General features: G+C 35.3%; 1 protein-coding gene across 2 annotated transcripts in view; it reads right to left on the reverse strand.

Annotated features, from left to right (window-relative positions):
- The window catches only part of LOC144452191 (tyrosine-protein phosphatase non-receptor type 13-like), a 45,380-nt gene that overhangs the window by 16,140 nt on the left and 8,012 nt on the right, over positions 1–21,228 (reverse strand). The window contains exons 2-21 of one of the 2 annotated variants that reach the window (XM_078143237.1): positions 19,729–19,862; positions 15,447–15,628; positions 14,351–14,509; positions 11,622–11,717; positions 11,044–11,146; positions 9,623–10,579; positions 9,132–9,349; positions 8,491–8,565; positions 7,673–7,847; positions 7,087–7,246; positions 6,163–6,451; positions 5,479–5,664; positions 4,842–4,915; positions 4,080–4,171; positions 3,568–3,820; positions 2,774–2,934; positions 2,402–2,566; positions 1,865–2,098; positions 786–1,360; positions 93–186 (exon numbers count right to left, since the gene is read on the reverse strand). In XM_078143237.1, the coding sequence (XP_077999363.1) occupies positions 93–186; positions 786–1,360; positions 1,865–2,098; positions 2,402–2,566; positions 2,774–2,934; positions 3,568–3,820; positions 4,080–4,171; positions 4,842–4,915; positions 5,479–5,664; positions 6,163–6,451; positions 7,087–7,246; positions 7,673–7,847; positions 8,491–8,565; positions 9,132–9,349; positions 9,623–10,579; positions 11,044–11,146; positions 11,622–11,717; positions 14,351–14,509; positions 15,447–15,628; positions 19,729–19,861 (4,381 nt within the window). In that variant the 5' untranslated portion in view covers position 19,862. Of the gene's footprint in view, positions 1–92; positions 187–785; positions 1,361–1,864; positions 2,099–2,401; positions 2,567–2,773; positions 2,935–3,567; positions 3,821–4,079; positions 4,172–4,841; positions 4,916–5,478; positions 5,665–6,162; positions 6,452–7,086; positions 7,247–7,672; positions 7,848–8,490; positions 8,566–9,131; positions 9,350–9,622; positions 10,580–11,043; positions 11,147–11,621; positions 11,718–14,350; positions 14,510–15,446; positions 15,629–19,728; positions 19,863–21,228 lie in introns of those variants that run through there. The other variant, XM_078143238.1, reaches the window with a different exon arrangement.

Raw genomic sequence — 21,228 nt, forward strand, 5'->3', positions numbered from 1 at the left:
GGCAGTTGAATAAGAGCAGAAAGACGTCACATCTTTATATATTGCCTTTAGGGAAAGTATAGGGAAAGAATTTCAAGCATAGTCTTTCTTACCTATTTTGATTCTTCCATCTCTTTCTGCTGCGCCATCTTCAAAGACTGACTTGACATAGATACCGCCATGTTTGACACTTGTATTGACACCCCCCTATAGAGACAAATGTATTACAGTTACCATGGCAGCAGATCAGTATTCATTTTTCTTGTTCATACATTCAGTTACTTTCTGATTTTGATTCAAAGGAAAACTGCTCTGTTAAATTGTATATGATCAAGGAAAAGCCAATCTCATTTAATACTGAAGACATTCTCTAATCAAGAAACTCAAAATTGAGATGGGTGAATTTTTGGAATGCATACTGAGCTGCAAAAAAAATTCTACTCTTCCATGCCAAGCCACAGACTTAAATAAATGTTGTTTTTAAACTTTGAAGTAAGTGAAGATATGTATCTTCATCTGTTGAGGATGGGAATTTATGGGCATTAATAATCCTATTTAGAGTGAAATCCACAGTTAACTTTTACACATTCCATGAAATCAGACCAACAGCCACACAAAGACCACCTTTGATATGTGTACACCAAGTAAAAATAATGCGAAGTAGTAAGACTGACATGTGACTGGTACTTGTGAACAGCGCCCTCTTGAGGTTGCAGTGTTTTGCCAATAGTCAAACATGTCTGAGGTATATGACTTCTTTCTAACCTGCTGTCAACTTTACTTTATTTTTTAAAACTAAAACTTACAGTGACACTTAGTCCAAGACTGCCATTGATTTTTTCAAGATTGACTTCAAACACGTCACCAGGCTGATATGGATCATCATCATCATCACCAACAAATCGTCCTTCTCTTTCCATATAGTCTTCCTCTTGACTGTATGAATCTCGATGTGCCTGCTCTACAACATCATTGGTTGTCATGGTAATTCTGTCTTCTATCTGTTGCTGTTCACTGCTATCAGGCATTAAGTTTTCAAAGTCTGACATTTCTGGTGTGGATATATCACTGGCGTTATCATCTTTCTCACCATCATACATCTGGACACCGTTCTGGTAACTCGGATCATTTGGTGTCTCTGAGCTATAGTCCACATAATCTTGACCGACTGGTAAATGACTGAGTTCCTCTCCATTCTCCCTGGGTGTAATGCCATTACCAGTTTCATTCAATCCTGCATTCATACTTCCAGCTGTTCTTTTAGGTTTCATTGGTGGCGTTTTCTTTCTTCTTGGTTGGCTTTCCACATCGTTATTTTGTTCTGCAATGACAACGGGTTCCTCTGACGACTGACTACTCCTCTGTGGTGGTAAAGCACGACCTGAAAAGAGGACAAACATATTTAGTTGACATAATCACCACGATTATAGGAAATCCCGTTCTAGAAAGAGGGTGCCATCTTAATCACAACCTAGGAAGAAGAAAGATTTAATTGCATGAAACTAAATACCTGGGAAGAGGATGAATACATTTCATTGGCTGAAAATAATAACCTGGGAAGAGGATGAACAAATTTCATTGGCTGATAATAATGACCTGGGAAGAGGATGAATAGATTTCATTGGCTGAAAATAATGACCTGGGTTTGTCAACACCTGCATGCAGAGATTGAATATATTAAAGTATATATATGCATACATGGCCCAACCCACTAATCTCAATGGAATGTCCGGTCTGAAAATGACATTAGCTAGACTGTTCGGGCAAGCCCTCACTTCGAACTTCATTCGCTTATCGAAGAAAGCCCGAACGTCTAGCAGCAAGACTATCTCATGAACAGACACATCTAAGTACTAACTTGAATTTTTTAAACAAAATGTCTTACTTTTAATAGATCTAGGCTGAGAAGCAATAATTTCCACTACATCACCAGAATCAGCTAATCTCTCGACTGCTACTTCATGTGTAATGCCTTCTAAACTATGGCCATTGACTGAGATTAGTCGATCTCCAGGTTTCAAATGTCCAGCCTGGTGAGCTGGTCCACCCGACATGATGGATTTCACAAATATCCCAAGATCCAGACTACGTGGATTTTGACCTCCCACGATGGTGAAACCTAATAAAATAAAACATGAGAATGAACTGTTATAGCTACAAACTTTTTTTATAATTTGAAATATTGACGAACCTTTACTGGAAATGTTCCAATTCTACAACTTACCTAGACCAACATTTGGGTCTCTCTGAACTTATTGAATTCTACAACTTACCTAGACCAACATTTGGGTCTCTCTGAACTTATTGAATTCTACAACTTACCTTGACCACCGTTTGGGTCTCTCTGAACTTGTGGAATTCTAAAACTTACCTTGACCAATGTTTGGATCTCTCTGTATTTTCATTGAATTCTACAACTTACCTAGACCAACGTTTGGATCTCTCTGTATTTTCACAATAATGATGTCTCTCTCGGGGTGTTCAGGAGATGGAAGGGCATTAAGACGTTCTTGTAATGTCTCACTAAGTGTTTCATTTTGATTTGTTGCATACGAATCAGATACACGTGAAGTTCGGATGCTGGCATCTGAAAAATAAAGCAAGTAATAGTTCAACAATTGACTAGGTAATCTTTACAAAGAAAATCACTTGTCAGTTATTTCAATGTTATACAACATCCTAAACATTGAAAATGAGAATGAGAAAAGTATGCTATAATTGTCTAAAAAAAAATACTTGAAAACTAGTATAAACTAAAGGAAAATTTGATATGGCTGATCAGTAAGTTACTTACCAATGACATAGGCTGGAAGACTTTGGCTTGAACTGTGCATACTTGGGGGGTCTCGAGGATCCCTAGCCATTCTAGATTCTCTCTCATGAGGCAATGCTGGAAGTGAAGGGGCATTACGTCTGATGGGTTCTCTGGGGGTCTGGGGGACACTATCATAGTGCCTGCAGTAATAAAGAGATAGACAATACTTTAAGAGTGATTCCATGAAATGTCAGTTTTTTATAAACTTCTTTGGACTAAAGATACTTTATCTTACCAAGTTTTTGACTATATTCTTTACTTAGGACTTTGAATCAAAACTAACACAGACAGACAGACAGACAAACAGATAGACAGACAGACAGACAGACAGACAGACAGACAGACAGACAGACAAATTTATTTTTATTAATTTTTCTTAAAGGAACATAGTTTGCAACTTGAAAGCATTTTTCGTCATTTTTGTTTCCAAATAAAAGGTTACTTAAATTTTACCATTTAATGACTAGTAATCACTGGCAAACCTCCTACTGTATCAACTGCTATTCATACTCCAACAGGATTAAATCCTTCACATAAAAAAACACTGTCCTACCAAGCCCAGCTAGGGTGACAAGGGTACAATGTGATGGTTGTGAGGATCTAACCAGCAATGTGAAAATGATGAACAAGACCCCCTAACCATTTGTCCTTTATGACTCCAAAATTGTAAGTTTAAAGTTTCTAGGAATATATGAGAGGAATATACAAAATTATTAGTTACGACAAACATGGTCAAGTAAATATTTTTCAGCAAATAAACTTTGTCAACCTACCTTCCTGGTGAGGTAGTTGCTGAGGTGGATGTTGATGGTATGGGTATTCTCATCTCATCTCTGTTGAAAGCTTGGTTACCATGGGTTCCATAGCGACCATTAAAGGAATCATTCAATTGATATGGGTTGCTATGGTTACCATCACTGTGGTAGCCATCTTGATTATTTTCATAGTCACTGTAGTCTCCATCATTATGTTCGTTATTACTATGGTAACCATGGTAATCACTGTAGGAATCATCAAGTGGATAGTCTGAAATAATAACAAGTTTGAATTAAGTGGATGGATGTCTGATACATTTGAGTTACCAAGGACGTTTTTTCTGGAAACGTATTGGTTATTTGTATTTCCATTATTTTGTTGATCTTGCCTTTAAACGAGGTTATATTGTAATGTTTGTGATCTTTGTTTGCCATGCAGGCAGTAGTGACAATACAATGCAAATATACTCAGATTGTTTTATATGACTATCATTACACAATTACCTTCGCAACAAATTTGCCATACATACCTTGATGGAATTGTTGAGACACATTGGCCCTTGATCTCATAGCCATGTGAAATTTATGTTGTGATGTACAAAACCGTAGCATGTATCGCCCTCTGTAAATCACAAAACAAAACAATTCCTTTAGATATCATAACACCAACTAAGCAAGGAATGATTGATAGATTGATGAAGATTACAGATAACAGAGAAAAATATTGGATGAAATATAACAAAATTATCAAATTAATTTTGGCATTATGAAAATGTAATATTTCAAACTCATTTGTATTTTCATTTCTGTCATATTGACTAAAAAAGTTGATGGAAGCAACATTCAATTTCCTTTGCACTGAGTAGAATTCTGAGACTCATTAGTTAGTAAATGGCTCAGCAATATGAGACTGACATAGACTTCCTTGATATTATTACCCTGATAGCTAAGCCTTCGTTTTTTCTAAGATAGACACAAACTAAAACTATTGTCACAACATGTTGATACAACAGTGATAAGCTATTGAATGGACGTTGGTTTAATTATAGTCTCAGTAGGGCAGCTCTCTGAAAGCTCGTGCCCTAAACTTGTAGCGTACTGTATTGGGACTTCCATTGTTTACACTATCTTGATCACAGAGTGATTAGAATCACACAGCAGAGGAACTGCTATCACCCACTTGTGTAATCTACCACATTGAAGAACAGTAGATTTAGTTTGTGTCTATCTTTTGTAAACCAAAGGCTCTATTACCAGTGTCGTATATCAAAAGACAAAAGTTTTCAACTTACTTTTTGTAATCGTCTGTGTATTTCAAGAATTTCTCACCAGTACCTTCCCGAGGTTCTATCGTAAATCTTTTCCTCTGTAAGTATCAATAAGTAAATACTTATTTTGCATATCACATATGATAGATATTAGTATTGCAGTTCTGCATGTGTTGACAGTAGAAAGATCAACTGTAAATTCTCTTGGACCCTACCATGGTTGAGTACAATAACAATACAACATGAAGCTTTTCAGTCTTTTTGCTAAGGGTGGTAAGTAGGTCAAATCTAACGGGGTTCCCCAGTCATTTTACCAGGGTTCCCCAAAATTATGGTAGATTGTATGGGAAACGATACAACTTTTATCCCATTCCTCTTTGGTGTTACCAGGGTTCCCATACCTAAGAAATAACACTGCTTTTATATACAACTAAATTGCACCCCCCCCCCCCCCCCCTCATGCTCCAGCACTTCAAAGTTTTAAAAGCCACTATCAGTTTAGAATTAAAATTTAGGTGTGAAAATCACAAAATAGAAAAACTTAGTCCCAAGCAAATAAACTATCTGATTGGATCCATATGGCCCCATTGATAAGATACAACCGAACACCATGTGATTAATACACTGGCGTTTAAATCTCATCCTGTTGATAACCACTTACATTATATGCAATCTTCTTGGTGAGATGCCATGCAAATTTCTGTACAGGAGTTCTATGTCCACTTGTAATTCTGTAAATTATAATACCACGTGTACAAACACCTAACCAGATTGAACTCCTAGGATCATTCTTAACTTGCATAACTTTATGGAAATGGATACCATACTCGGCTAGCTTGCGTGCTTCCTGTGGGGAAAAAAACCATAGCAACACAGAATTTTGTAAATCTGGTAAAACTGAGTGTTATTACAATGATGTGCATAGGGAGTAAATTCGTACTACAGGTAACAAAATTGTGACTGAATTGGTACAAGTTATCCTGAAATGTGAATATTTGAGGAGTTTAACTGTATCACTTGTCTGTAGGTATGTTCAGAAAGCCAACTTGGTAAAATTTGTGATAACTTGAAAAGTTGTTGTCCCCCATTAAAACTTTGTTTCATTCATGGGCCATGTAATGAGAATGTGACTATCTTTCAAATATGCAGAGTCAGCTCATTTCTCATTTCACAGCTCAAATTTACGTTATTCTGTACTTTGTATATACATGACAGATGTTAAAACTATCTGCATCATTGTTTCTGTAAAGACATCAAAAAATGTCCGTAGCAGACAGACTGCAAACTAAGTATGCCACTTATTTTAAAACACAACACTCTGAATTAGTTACAATATTTTGCTTACCATTATAAATTCTAATTCTGCCTGAATGTCTGTCATTCCATTGTTATTAAAATGCATAGATGGAAGTTGCTGACGGATATGAATCACTCCGGCTTTCTCTATCATTTTCCGTGGAAGGTAATGCTCTGGGAGAAAGTAGTTCTGACCAACTTCCTCGTAGTAATCTCCCATTTCAGCCTGTAATGCGAGTGAGGCTAATTGAAATGCTCCTTCCTCATCACTTTGTGTGCGTTCCTCTAAAATATCCTTCCGCAACTGTAAGTAGTACTGGTGTCTGGTGATTTGGTGTCTGTAATAATAAACATATTGATTATGGTCACACAAATGCTTACATCGGATTGGACAAACCTCACATTGCAGTGAAATGATATGCAAATCAAATCAACTCAAGTTGGTGGTGTATTTGATTCATTCTATACATTTTGAAATACATCTGAGGGACTCTTGGAATACTGAGAATACAGAATAGTTAGCATTCACTCTTATATATATATATGAAAATAGCTTCCAGATCTTATCTCTTGTATGCAAATCATCTAATTACATATGCATATCTAAAATATTCATTCACTAATAGAAATGACTGAAAATATCTTATATTGTATGCAAATTAGCTAATTACATATGCAGATCTAAAATATCCATTCACTAATATATGACTGAAAATAGCTTATTTTTATCGAATTAGCTAATTACATATGCATATCTGAAGTATCCCTCAGAAGGATGACACAGAAATACCATCTTCTGTCTTAAGTGAGATAACCTTCATGTCACTATAAAGGATATTCTTATAACTCTCTACTTTGTAGGAGAATGGGAAACTGACAAGTCAAGTTTTTCTTAAAAAGACGAATACTTGTACTCAGAACTCAGGAACATCTAAGGTAGGAAGTTCTACATATTAACTGACGCGTATCTTACCGTAAAATGCTGACATTTTCAGCGTAGTATTTAACCCTGAAAAACAGAGTAAATGTGAAGACAGGAATCGTTGACTTGGATCGTCGGATGTCATCTCTCCAACCATCTGGTGCAACTTTATACAATTTGGTATCAGGCTCCAAGAAAAAGTACTCCCCATCTGTATGCAATTGACAAGAGATTCATATAAAACAAAGGACATTTTACAAGTCCCTTGGTTAAACTTATGATTAATCCACAAGGAGTTAAGCATGCTTTATGATCTATCAATAAATATTCAATTTGTATCATACTGTACACTTATATTAGTGACTTTGAAAGTCTTTTATGTTTAGTATGTCCCATTTCAATGGAAACTGCTTCTGATATTTTTGGAAACCTTTCTCTTACAAACAATTCCACCTCTAAAAATTTTGCTAACTTGGTCTGCAAAACTATATCCTGTATTTATCCAAATAAAATCATTATGTATACATGTTCAAATCTGCCACATGATTGTTAATTTTTTGTTGTTGAGAAGTTGCACAAAGACATCCACATTTTATGCAAATGATCTCATTATGTATGCGTATCTTAATCAACCTACCCCTTATATATGCTAATCCAAAGCAGAAGTGTTCAATTAAAGCCATGTGTGAAACAACCATATCAAACAACTCTTTGCCAAGTGTTGCCACATCACAAGTTAGATCAAGACGCTGTCCATTCAGGAGTACAACAGTTACTCTCTTCCTACCAAGGGGTACTTTGCCACTCTTACTCTGACAGGGATAAAGAAGAAATCAACTTTGAGACACAAAACATCAAAACACTATGCATGAGGACCTTGTTTGGGTCTGGAAACAATGAGTAACAAAAGAATATACAAATTAGCAAGCTATGCATATACATGTCTGTATAAGCTCTCTAAAGTTTTTGAGCAAATCAGATTATTACCTTTGCATATCTGTATCAACTCTGCAGGGTTTTTATGCAAACCAGCGTACTACATATGTATATCTGTTTCAACTGTCCAGAGGATTTATGCAAATCAGCCTATTACATATGCATACCTGCATTAAGGTGAATGAGGTAAACTGATTGGAGAAGCAATATTACTAAATATGTATTTTGATCAGTCTGTACTCAGCAAGCTTCATACAATGTATCAGGCTTTATATTAATAACCAATTACATTGTAAAGACAAAACAACTGGCTTTGGTAATTATGTATGCATGTAGTTACTATAGATTATAGATAGCTATAATTTAATCTGGAGCTGCATGAAAAAAGGAACCAAAATATTCTGAAATTGTTGGACTCTTCTTATCTCAAGATTTGAATGACTTTGAGTTCTATGCAAACATGATTGCATCATTTTTTTATTAGATAATATTATAAGAAACAGTAAATCGGGTACTTACCATGATAGATGGTGGCATATCTATTGTTATATTTGGTTCATTACTCATCACAACAAACTCTGGTCCAAAAAATTTCTGGAAAACAAAAACAGATTGAACTAATTTAAATTCATGAAGTTTGAATGCAAATCATTCTTAGAGTTTTTATCAAAGATGTACTTATAAACTCTGATATTTTACCTTCTAGAGAATTTTGGGAATTTTACACACTAATTTCTGCATATCATAAAGTTGGGTGCACTGTATTTATGTATCTAATGGCTGCAAGAGATTTTCATGATGGTATAATTTCTGTATTTTTGTGAAAATTCAAATAAGTGAACTTTGTCTTTGACAAATATCTTTAGGTTTACTGCATACAGATTGAAATAAACACACCAAAAAAGGTCAAATGTACAGGGTTTACAATGTATATTATCGAAAGACAACCTCCCCACCCCTCCCCCAATTTGTTGAAGAATTACTATTTCCTCTTAATATTAGATCATGACGAATATCGCTTGAACTAAAGGTCAAAGGTCATTTTCTTTTCTTCTAAACTACACTTGAATTTATTACACGTATAAAGTTATCTTTAGTCTAAACAAGTCTTATTATAAATTATAAACTCTGAAAATTATCATTCTGCAATCATTGCTTACCTTCAATTTCCTCTTGGTAGGGAGTCTCTCATAGGCTACTTCAGCTAACATGTCCCTACTTCTGTTTGGATCCCTGTGTCTGACTGGTCGTTGCCTGTCATGTGACTGATAACTTCTGAGATCTGGTTGGCTGGCATGACCATAATCCATTTCATCCATTCTAGATGCTAATGTGGGAGTTGAGCCATAGTATGGGTACATGTCTGGATGGTAACTCCCTGGAAAAACAACAATTTTGAAAAATTTTAACTTTTTTGAAAGACATGCATCAAACCCTTTACTTTGTGAGTTGTAAAGTTATCAAACACAAACAATATAATATTATAATATATGATGACGCATTTGATGTGTTAACGGACATCTTCTGACTGACTAAATTACAGTTCACCATCACACTCTTGAATGCTGACAGTAGGTTCTGTTGAGTTATAGTGTGTAGGTGTCACTTTGTGTGGCAAAAATGACAGTGTAGACAGAAGTGTTTATCTTACCCTGTGTTTGAGTATCCAACGATGTAACTGACCGGTATCGGCTTGAGTTTAATTGCTCACTTAGGTGGTCACTAATTGTGACATCATCATCACTATGGTAACCTCGGTCATGAGCACCCCTAGGCCTTTCTCTTGGAGAAGATGGGTCATAACTCCTTTCACTCCTTCCAAGGCTTATTTCATGCAACCTGTCAGGACTTCTGTCTTGCTTTTTATCTCGTGATCTGGTTGAATATCTGTCTTGCAGTCTGTCTGGGCTACGACTCTGTTGAGAATTTTCACGATCTTTTTTGATAACTACAAGTGTCCTCCCAGAACCTGGTTCTCTGTCATACATGTATAAAGACCCCCTATCATTGTTCAGACTTCTTGTGGACCCCCTATCATTGCTCAGATTTCTAGAAGACCCCCTATCAGGTTTCCTGGGCAGACTCAGACTTTGGGTTCTGTCGTAACTTAAAGAAGTCCTACTTGCACTACTTTCTTGTAACATACTTAATCTTTGCCTTCTCTCTCGTAGCCTTTCATATGCTGCAGCTGCTTTATTTTGTAAGTCAGCAACTCGTGACTTCCGTTCAGAAATTTGATCACTTGCTAAACTATCGTAGGATTGACTTGATGACAGCATATCTGACATGTGATATGAGCGTCCAGTGTCTTCATAATTTGTTGTTTTGTGTGCCAAAGATTGTTGCAAACGTCTTGGCGGACTCACTTCTTGCGATCGTCTTGGCGGGCTTCCTTCATCATAGCTATCCCTAGTATCCATTGTACTGCTACTGTGTTGAGAATATGTTTCATATTGACGTGACCTGCCCCGTTCCAACAACCTTGCATCAACTTCATCATAACCGCGCTTTGAGCGTTGATTTTGCAGAGATCGAGGTCGTTTATGAACGAGGTTATCATGTGCAGTTAAGTGCTGGCTGTGACGTTTGTTTGGTGGACTGTGCATTCCTGTAAAATATTAACATAAAGATGACCCCAAATATATCAGTCAAGCGTCAGCCGTTATACTTCTGACATGAAACATGAATTGACAATAGACAACCTGACACTGTAGTAACAGCTGTTCAAGTGGCTACAATGAAATGGAAATACAATAACAATATATATGAGGTGTCTTTGATTGTCAGAAACTGTGGATCAAGTAATCATCTGTTCGCACTGTACTTTTTCACCTTTTAACCATTTACACTGACTAAATACGATATGCCCTCTATATTGGACACCTTTTGCACACTGACATTCAGCATGACAACTTAACTACTTACAAAATAGCAACTATAAATTATGAATTTTCGATACATATTTGCTGAAATGTGATATAAGCATACACAGGGAAATGCCACTACATCTGTTACAGTCACATATCTACATGTAGCTTTATAGATTATAATATAATGTAACAATGTACAAACCTGATTGGTCCCTGAGTTCACCTGGGTTGTGTTGAAAACCAATCGGTGAGTCTTGGCCACCAGCACCACTGCCAATGCTAATCTCTAGACCGAGGCTGGATACCTGGGTTGGATAAACAACATGCAAAATTAGTGAAAATGCTTTCCAATGATGAAAAATATATAAACACTGCAGAATGAGAATAGAGACATACTAGAGTACACTGTTGAGAAAGCTGACATTTCATGCATAAACCCTTCTTCATTGTAAGCTATCATCTTCACACTTCAAGATCTACATGGTATGACTACATATCATTACGATTGAAGTAATATTTACTTTTATATTCCTGAAGAAATTAGCTCATAAAGAGAATGGGTTTATACCTGATACATCAGCTTTTCTACAATTATTTTGAAAATATATTTATTTTGATTAACAAATTATGACTTGTTTAATGTTTCAAATACAGCTAGTTAACAGATAGTTTGTAAGAATACGACGTGTCATAGCATGCCTATTGTATAGCACTCACAGGGGTTGATCTATTACCCAGCTAAATACACCCCCATACCCTGGTGTACATAGAGATCCTTACCTGGTCCATGCTTCCCATCACTGTCTTGGCTAACTTACTAATATGGTAGGAGTATGGAAGACTTGAACCACTACGCTGCCCATTCAAGGTACAAGCCTAAAGCAAAGACAAAACCAAACAAATATAGCATTAGTATGATATCTCACATTTCATCCTTCTCAATTGTGTAGAATTATTTTTTTAAATAAATATTTTGCTGACACCATGACAACTACACACTACCATTTTGTAACAGACAATGTTGCCTGCGTTGTGTTGTGTATAATCCTATCCATTTCACGAGAATACACTACAGGAATCCCCCAAGTTCCATACGTAAGCTGTAATGACTTTAAAGGTTGAGCTTGACCAACAGTTAGTTTTACTGTAACTAAATGTTTCTGTCATAGGGTGAGCAGAAATACTTCACTTACTATACACTGTCACACTAACTCACGTACTCAAAGTGACGTGTACTCATCACTGACTACAAATAATTATCTCTCTACTCATATTCACCAATTTTAGTACAAACAGGTGTTTTGATGAATACACACTGGTAAATGATGGAAGTCATAATCTAGTTAGACAAACACAGTAGTCTACATGTTTCTCACAATCACCCACTCCAATCACAGACAATTGATTCCTGTATTATGAATAATCCTATAACATTCACTTGAATACACACCAGGAAATTATCCAAGTTCCGTAACAATGTGTCCTTGTTTATGTCATAAATGAAAGGAAATGACATGACAGTTGAACTTGACTAACAGTTGTTTTACTAAAATCTTCCATCTGAAGTACACTCAAGGATTTGTGGTTGTTGCAATGTGTACACTCTTTTTATCATTCTGTGTTCAGCTATTGGTTAAAGCTGCACTAGCTGCAACTGAAACATTTCTTGGTACTGACGTAACAACTTACTCATAATATTGTACACCTTGCACAGTATTGAATCATCTGTGGGTAAACATATTTGTGTAGCAGTATGCACTGTTTCTGTTTTATTGACATGGTGTATGGTGTAACATATCCAATCAAATTAATTTTTGTTTCCAAAAATCACCACCCCAAAGAATCACAATTTCAACTTATTACTATACTATAGTACTTACAGATAAAATACACCAGTCCTCTATTTGACATTTACATATGTATGGTATTTTAACAATTTTCAGTGAACCGTTGTCTGATCAACAAAATAACACCCCAGTTACAGCTAGCACAGGTTTAACAGAAGCAACAATTAAGACAAATTAAAATCTAGGAATGAAATACGGCTGATTGACAGAGATATAGAAAAGGTTGGCCCATAGACCACGGAGGGTCTATGGTTGGCCCAGAATAACGAATGATCCATGTAAGCCTTATATTAAGATTGTATGTTTGCAGAAATCCCTGCACCTTTGGCACATGAATATGTTATTGTATTTCTAGGCCAGTATGTCCTTACTAAGTTAATGTGATGAACAGGGATTGAAATACAGTCCTGTAAACAATGCTTCATCTAGACACCTCTAGACACATACCCATCAACTTTCAGTCAATCTACTCTGTAGGTTTTGAGTTTAACATTTCACCAAAACGCTTACCTAACTTCAATATTACAATTTGTAAAACAGGAAGTATGCCATCATTATATTCATGATTTGTATAGTTATCTGCAACATATGACTAGTTTCACATCTCATTAGACAAAGAAGTTTTATAATGCTTTCCTATCAAATGCAATGACAGAATATCTATTCAACCCTATAATGGGATTAGTATTAGCAGTATTAGAAAATTCAATACATGTGTTTGATACTCTCTATGTGGGTGAAACTTTTCATGTATAACTGTATGTGGGTGAAACTTTTCATGTATATCTGTATGTAGGTGAAAATTTTCATGTATAACTGTATGTGGGTGAAAATTTTCATGTATAACTGTATGTAGGTGAAAATTTTCATGTATATCTGTATGTAGGTGAAAATTTTCATGTATAACTGTATGTGGGTGAAACTTTTCATGTATATCTGTATGTAGGTGAAAATTTTCATGTATAACTGTATGTGGGTGAAAATTTTCATATATATCTCTTGTATGTGGTAAAAGTTTTCATGTAAATATTTCTGTATGTGGTGAAACTTCATGTATATACATGTATCTCTGTATGTGGTGAAACTTTTCATGTATATCTCTGTATGTGGAAAAAGTTTTCATGTATATCGCTGTATGTGGGTGAAATTTTTCATGTACATGTATATATCTTTGTATGTGGGTGAAATTTTTCATGTATATACACAAATACACATATGTGGTGAAACTTTCCTTGCATATTTCCTTTTTTGCAGCAATCTTCACATGACATAGTCTTGTAGTAAGACTTGGATCTACACTCAGAAAGTTGTCAAACAAAAGCCGTGGATGACAGTACCTCTCAAGTATAAACGCCCTCTATGTTCACCTTCGTGCAATGCGATATTTGGTCGCCTAATATCAAAAGAAACCTGATGATCTGGCAGCTTGGCTATACAGGACAAGGCTTACATTTAACAAGTATGACTTGAAGGTCCAAATTTCAAACATATATCTGAGAAGTATTTTGGGGGTGAACGTGTCTTATGGCAAAGTTAAATCTGACAGACTGCGCCAAAAAAGTGTGTCACTACTTTCCACAGTTCCTAACAAAACTTGATAGCGATCCCTTCTTTTGAGAAAAAAACAAAGAAATAAAGTTAAAAAATTGAAAGAATTCTTACCTCTAGTATATGTATAAGGGCCATTCTGGTTGAAGCATTCTCTTCACACATTGATAGCAATAATGAATCTAGATTCCGACTAAGTTTGACACGCTGACCAGGTTTTAGTTTATAGTTGGCAGCCCAGTATAGTGTCATACCCAGTGAGTAGACATACATCTGTCAATAGAGATATCAAAATTCTAGTTTTAATAGAAATGATGACATCATTTGTAGCAATTATAATATTTATTATTTTTTATGTTTATACATATATTATATTACTGTACATGTTTTCATTGGGCCGCAAACTCAACTAGTTTGAACAAACTATTTTTGTGGCCCAGTCAGAAGTTTAAAGTTATTTTTATATATATATTTTTTTCTCATTGCCGATGTGTTTGCTTGATAATTTCATTTTCCTCACTTGATATGTAAATTTGGTTGTTGTTTTTTCGACCTCTGGCAAATAAATAATAATTAATAATAACATTAGAGTGATAAAGTTTTAACATAGCTATTACTCCAAAGATCAATTTTTTGGTTTTGGTTTCTGATATTTACCATGATGATGTTACTTACTTAATCCAGGGTTGAGAAAGAAGTTCCTATTTTAGTGGATGAACATCACACCAACAAATTCTACAATGTGATTAGTACAGCAGTTTGGCTAAATTTACTATCACTATGAGACTAGAATTTTATGTACTAAACTTTATGTGTTCATTTTTGAAATTAAAGATGACTGACGTAATTGACATTTAATTGATAACTTTCCATGGCAACAAATAATTTTTGTTAATATTCAGTGAAAGTAAAGGGGAAAGATTTCTTTTCATTTTTTTAATCAATCAATCAATCAATCAATCAATCAATCAATCAATCAATCAATCAATCAATTGATCGATCAATTGATTCAATTAATTTTGGAGGGGAGGGCTAAAAATGCAATATTCATACTAGTTTGATTCGCTGCATTAACTTTTTGGATGGTGGGTGAAGGTGGGGGTGGGGTGTGTGAGGGGTGGGGGTGTGTGAGGGGTGGGTGAGGGGTGGGGGTGGGGATGGGGTATGGGTTAAAGTGTAATAATCATATTTCATACAAATGAACTCTTACCTTTTCCACAGCAACATTTGAGGCAGTAGAGATACCAGACAATACTTCAGGAGGTACATATGGTTGGTTTTCAGGATGTCTAGCATTGGTATTCTCAGCAAACCGTATCTTACCATTTGGAGACAACAACAAAGACCTTGGTGTGATGATAAAACTTGTACCAATGTCTGTACGGGCTTCACCTAAAATTAAATATATAAAAGTTGTACCGATGTCTGTATGGGCTTCACCTAAATATCAAATGTAGTTGTGCCAATGTCTGTACGGGCTTCACCTAAAAATCAAATGTAGTTGTGCCAATGTCTGTACGGGCTTCACCTAAATATCAAATGTAGTTGTGCCAATGTCTGTACAGGCTTCACCTTAATATCAAATGTAGTTGTGCCAATGTCTGTACGGGCTTCACCTAAATATCAAATGTAGTTGTGCCAATGTCTGTACGGGCTTCACCTAAAATTAAATGTATAACAATTGTACCAATGTAAAGGGATTCACCTAAAATCAAATATATAAAGTTGTACCAATGTCTGTACGGGCTTCACCTAAAATCAAATTACTATTTTTCATTTATTTCAGAAAATATCCACATACACAGAATATGAAAATAAGGGAGAGAAGAAAACATACTATAGAGGAAATGACAAATCCACTTACACAAAACACTCAACAACATACTATTAAATGAAATCATATGTGACATGATAGTTGAAACACAGTACAAATACACTGTAACTACATTTATTACAAAATTCAGACAGCGTTATGAAAATGTCACAAAATATATGAAATTTTACCACATCAGGTGGACAAAAAATGTAGTGGAGAATTGTAACTTGGAAAGCTGATGATGACAAAACACCAACCAAACATGTACATGTACGTATTGAACCTTGTTTGAACTTGTTTTTTTTTTAAACACGGTACTGGCAATTCACCAATTACTATATTTTTATGTGGAAAACACAGAAGCAGTATTACATTCCCTGGGGAACATTTGGTCAGTTTTTAACAGAATCGGATTGATTTCACTACATGGAATATCTACCATCACAAAAAAAAAAAAAATTATTTTAAAAATAGCTATCATTGTATGAATAAGGATCATTTCTTGCTGGGAATCAGCTACCCTGTCATATCACAGGAAATTAGCATAATATTTATATAAATCAATTTACACATCATATTATTATTCAAACTATTGACAATTTATATCTAACTATCCCACTGCATTGTACACTGTTCTTTTTGTATACAGAGGGCACCAGATGGTTTGTCACTGGAGGAAAGTATTGACAAACATTTGGAGAACATATGTTTTATTTCACAATAAACAACTGCTACTCTGGTTTCAGTACTTGTCCAAGAAAAAATAACAATATAATTGCAAGATATGTACATATCAAAGGAAGTCTTTGTTATGTTTGCGTACTCTAAGCCAACTAACTGTTCTGGAAATTCCCATTTGCATATAATTTGCATAGTGACAATTTCAGACCCATCGTTGAGAGTGTAATACCCGTATAAAGGCCAGGAATAAATTCTTACATTTCAAAGTCAAAGACTGACAAATTTTAGCAAACGATTTTATAATTTTGAAAATGGCCAGCACTGAAATGGTTTAGTCTGCTTGGTATCCTTGCTCAAGTCTCGATGATTTTTTCACACTTTTGTTTGAATAAAAATTTTCCTGTATACAATTGTGTTCATTTGTGTGAATAGCAACCTGAGTGAGTGATTGCAACGAGTCAGGTGAACCACTAAGTATTGGAAGACTACTCATAACGTAGCCTGTTTATTGTGCTGTCAAGATACATCATTAGCTGGTTGTACCTCCTAGCCCTCGTATTCTCTGCTAGTGTCAAGATACATCATTAGCTGGTTGTACCTCCCAGCCCTCGTATTCTCTGCTAGTGTTAACAATATTGTCAAATGATTCCTGTAGTCATACCCCAGAAGTTGTTATCATGGTTATTCAGCACCCGCAAGGTTAATTAAATTTACATCACATATATGTAAATATCATGTAAATTAATACATCACATAGCATAACACATGTATATTAATCTAAATACTGATTCATTTGAAAAACAACAATCTGACTAGTTGTCATGGCTGAAGGAACTACATGCTGTCATCAACCAGGCTATTGGGTGAAAATTTTCAATTCATTATTATCAGTTTTGACAATGTAATCAGTACAAGCGGAGAATACATGGGCTAGGAGGTATGTATGACCAGATAATGATGTATCTCGACAGTGCAGTAAACAGACTGGAGCTAGGAGGAGTGCCCAGCTGACGATGTATCTTGTAAAAAAGCTAACTAGTAACTGGGAAAAAATTTTAAAAGTTGACACATTTTCCTTCACACTATTTGAAATGCAAAACAAATTCAAAACATTTGAAAAGACAAAAAAAAAATCTCTCAAGGGATTGGTACCTGTCTATCTGCTTGGTGGCATACTACTTTGATTTCTACAGAATTCTGTGTTGTGTAAAGTTTGCAAATACATGTACATGTACATCATATAAAGCCAATCACAAGCACATTACATTCTTTAGTCAGAGTACTACCCTGGTATTGATTTACAATGCATGCACTAAATTTAGAGTTCCAGGGATCCAATGACCGAACATTCATGTACTACAAGTACAAGCACATACTTAGAACTTCTGGCCTTGTACTAGAGACCTTTGGTCTTTCTTTGTAAATAACTGAGCAATTTAGCTATGAAAAATAGCTGTTTTGCAGAGCTGTAGAAAAGTTGGTACACAACAAAAGAATGATCCCATCAAATGCTTATGGTTCCATAGTCTTGTAGTAAGACCTGGGATCTGTGCTTTGAGGGTTACTGAATAAAGTTCACATGTATTGAGAACCTGACCTTCGGTGGCCTTCACAGTAAACGGAATAGCTCACACCTCACAAGACTAATGCTTCCACTGCACTAATGCAAGAACCTGAGACTGAATAATGGGCCTTTAAGTTAATGTAATGATGTTTTGATGCCCTAGTTGCACTCCATCTACACCATTTTAAGTGTCCTTATGAATGTAATAAATGGTCTCTCAGTCAATCTATAACAATGGACTTCAAACCCTCTAGTACACTTCTAAATGGGTCAGTGATTTTCAAAGACTGTAACAAGTTGTCTTATGTATACTTCATCGCCATGACGATACCAAAAAACATGTCTATTCTTTTGTAACCTTAAGTGACATAGTACTGGTGTCCCTGTTTGATGGTGATTGTTGAAGTCATCCCATTGTCAGGGTATTTCTTTGGAGCACTGTTTTCATAAACACAGACAGTATTCATGTACATGTAATGTATGTAGAAAATCGTAACAGATATTCCATTATTTTTGCCTCTTGAAAACTACATCAAAACTTTACACAGTCCATAGATTTGTTCAGGTATCACCATCTCAAACCAGTCATTTGGGTCATAACCTTGGGATGGCAGCCTTTGAAACTTTTTTCTATAAAGGTCCATGGGAAAAACCTTCCAAATTATATGCTGATATGGCTTTTAGTGTATACATGTATGCACCAAAACTGTGAAATCATCTTCCAACAGATCTGCGACTGATAAAATTATTTGAGGCAAATCTTCAAATACTCATATTACGTCAATGTTATTGTTGAAGTGGTTGTGTCTTAATTTTTATGGGTTTCTGGTGTGTCCTGTATTGTTTCATATCATTTGTCGTTTTTAATCAAACTGTTGTGATTTCATGATGTAAACAGTATAAACAGTCCTGACTATTTCATTGTTTGTCAACAAACTATATATATTTCACGGGGAAAATCCTCATAGAGTTTGCTCACATGATAGTTGCTTCAGTAAGTTGAAATATGAAATACAAATTGCGGAAAACATAGCTCTAGTTTACAGCTATTATTCAGCCTTTATAAATGTTGAAAACCAAGTTTATTACCACCTAGAGAGTCCTATTGTAAGAAATAGTATCATTTATTCTGGAGCAACTTTATACAGCTCTACAAAACAACTGTTTTTAACACCCACATTTTAATCCTAATCTGACAAAGGTCTTTAAAAAAGAAAACAAGTGAAATCCACTGTCAGTAAATGCAGTTCGAAGTATAATGCATTTACTATATTTTCATATACTTTTATATGCTAAATAAAGCTGCCACATTTAGTTACACATCCTCTGCTCCAGCTTTACCACAGGTGGAAAGACATGGTCAAATATGTCTTTTCATAATCATATAGTAACATTATATTAACCTTGTAGTAAAGTTACCCAAATTCTTACCTTTGAGGAAGATATCTTGCAACGATTCTCCACTCTGACACAAGACACTCCACAGCTCTTCTTCCTGCAGAGGTCCATTCTGGACTTCCAAGGCATCCTGAATGGACACCGGAATTCCTTCTAACACTGGCATCCTGGAAAAGCACAACCGAATGGAAAAACAGTCAATTTTCACTTACTAGTTAAAGTGGAATGCCTTTACAGTAAATGAGTGAATGGAATTTCCAACACTTGGAGTTTTTAAGTAAACATTTATGCACACTATAAACTACCACAGGAGACTGTAGGATATCATATATGTTGACTTATTGATATCACTGGTATTTTATTACAAATGTCACTGGTGGTGTGTGTGTGTGTGGGGGGGGGGGGGGTAGCTTTTAGTCAAATCAAAACAGGGTTTGACCTAGACATAATAGCAACACAAATGATTTTGTGCTGAACGTATCAACAATTTGGAAAATCTTGAAAACTTAACCTGAAACCAAAACTTACTTCAAGACACTTGTGGACACCCCGGAGAGTCTAATTTAAATGTAATCAAAATTTAATAATTATTATTGATTTCATGGAAGTCACAAAATTGTTTAGTATCCTTCACGTGTCCATGCTGAGCACATCGCCAAAAAGTTTTGAAGTTACTAGGACCTTCTTTCTTGGTGGATCCATGTCAACCCGTCAAGGAAGAAGCTAGGTCATAGCAATTTCAAAAATTTTAGGTATTAATGCTATTTCTATGGGGAGGGAGGAGGGGTGGGGTGGGGTGGTACATTACATGTCTTTTTTTTTGTTTACAAGTTAGGAAAAACAATTACATACTTAATTTGCTTAGTATGAACACATGAAGAATATTGACCTTATTTCAAAATAACTAAAAGGAACATTTGATTTCTTGTTACCGCCAAAACTTACTATTCATATGCATTGATTACTGTAGGCACGAATGAGAATAAGTTCACCTTCTTGTACTATTTTGACCCTCTAGCATGAGGTCAAATGCTATCGCAGGTACCAAGAATTAGAAAAACTTTCTCTCAAAACTTATATATTGTAAATTTGCTGAAAATACCCCTATACCAGTGTATCATAATATGCAAAATTTCACAAAATCTTGACTCTGGTCTAAAAATTTAAAGGCAGTGTATGACCTATAGAGGACACAATATCAGAAACATAGCTATATACATGTAGGTGTATTTCCAGTTTAAGTATTCCAACCATGATAGAGAAATGAAACTAATGGGTGTATCTGTGTTTAAATTTCATATATTGAGTTTCATTCTATTGTTTTATAGTTTCAATTCACACGATATTTAGACATACATTACATCATGGAGCTGGTATGGAAACTAATTATTATTCTTTTTATTGAACATCTCTTGAAATAGGAGAAACAAATTATATAGTCTGATTGCAGACGAAGATATCATTACAGATGTGCATGTACACATAACTTCCCTGTTTGGAATTATGAGATGTAAGTAGACATTCCATGGTTTT

This window comes from Glandiceps talaboti, chromosome 22, assembly GCF_964340395.1.
Source record: "Glandiceps talaboti chromosome 22, keGlaTala1.1, whole genome shotgun sequence".
Lineage (NCBI taxonomy): Eukaryota > Metazoa > Hemichordata > Enteropneusta > Spengelidae > Glandiceps > Glandiceps talaboti.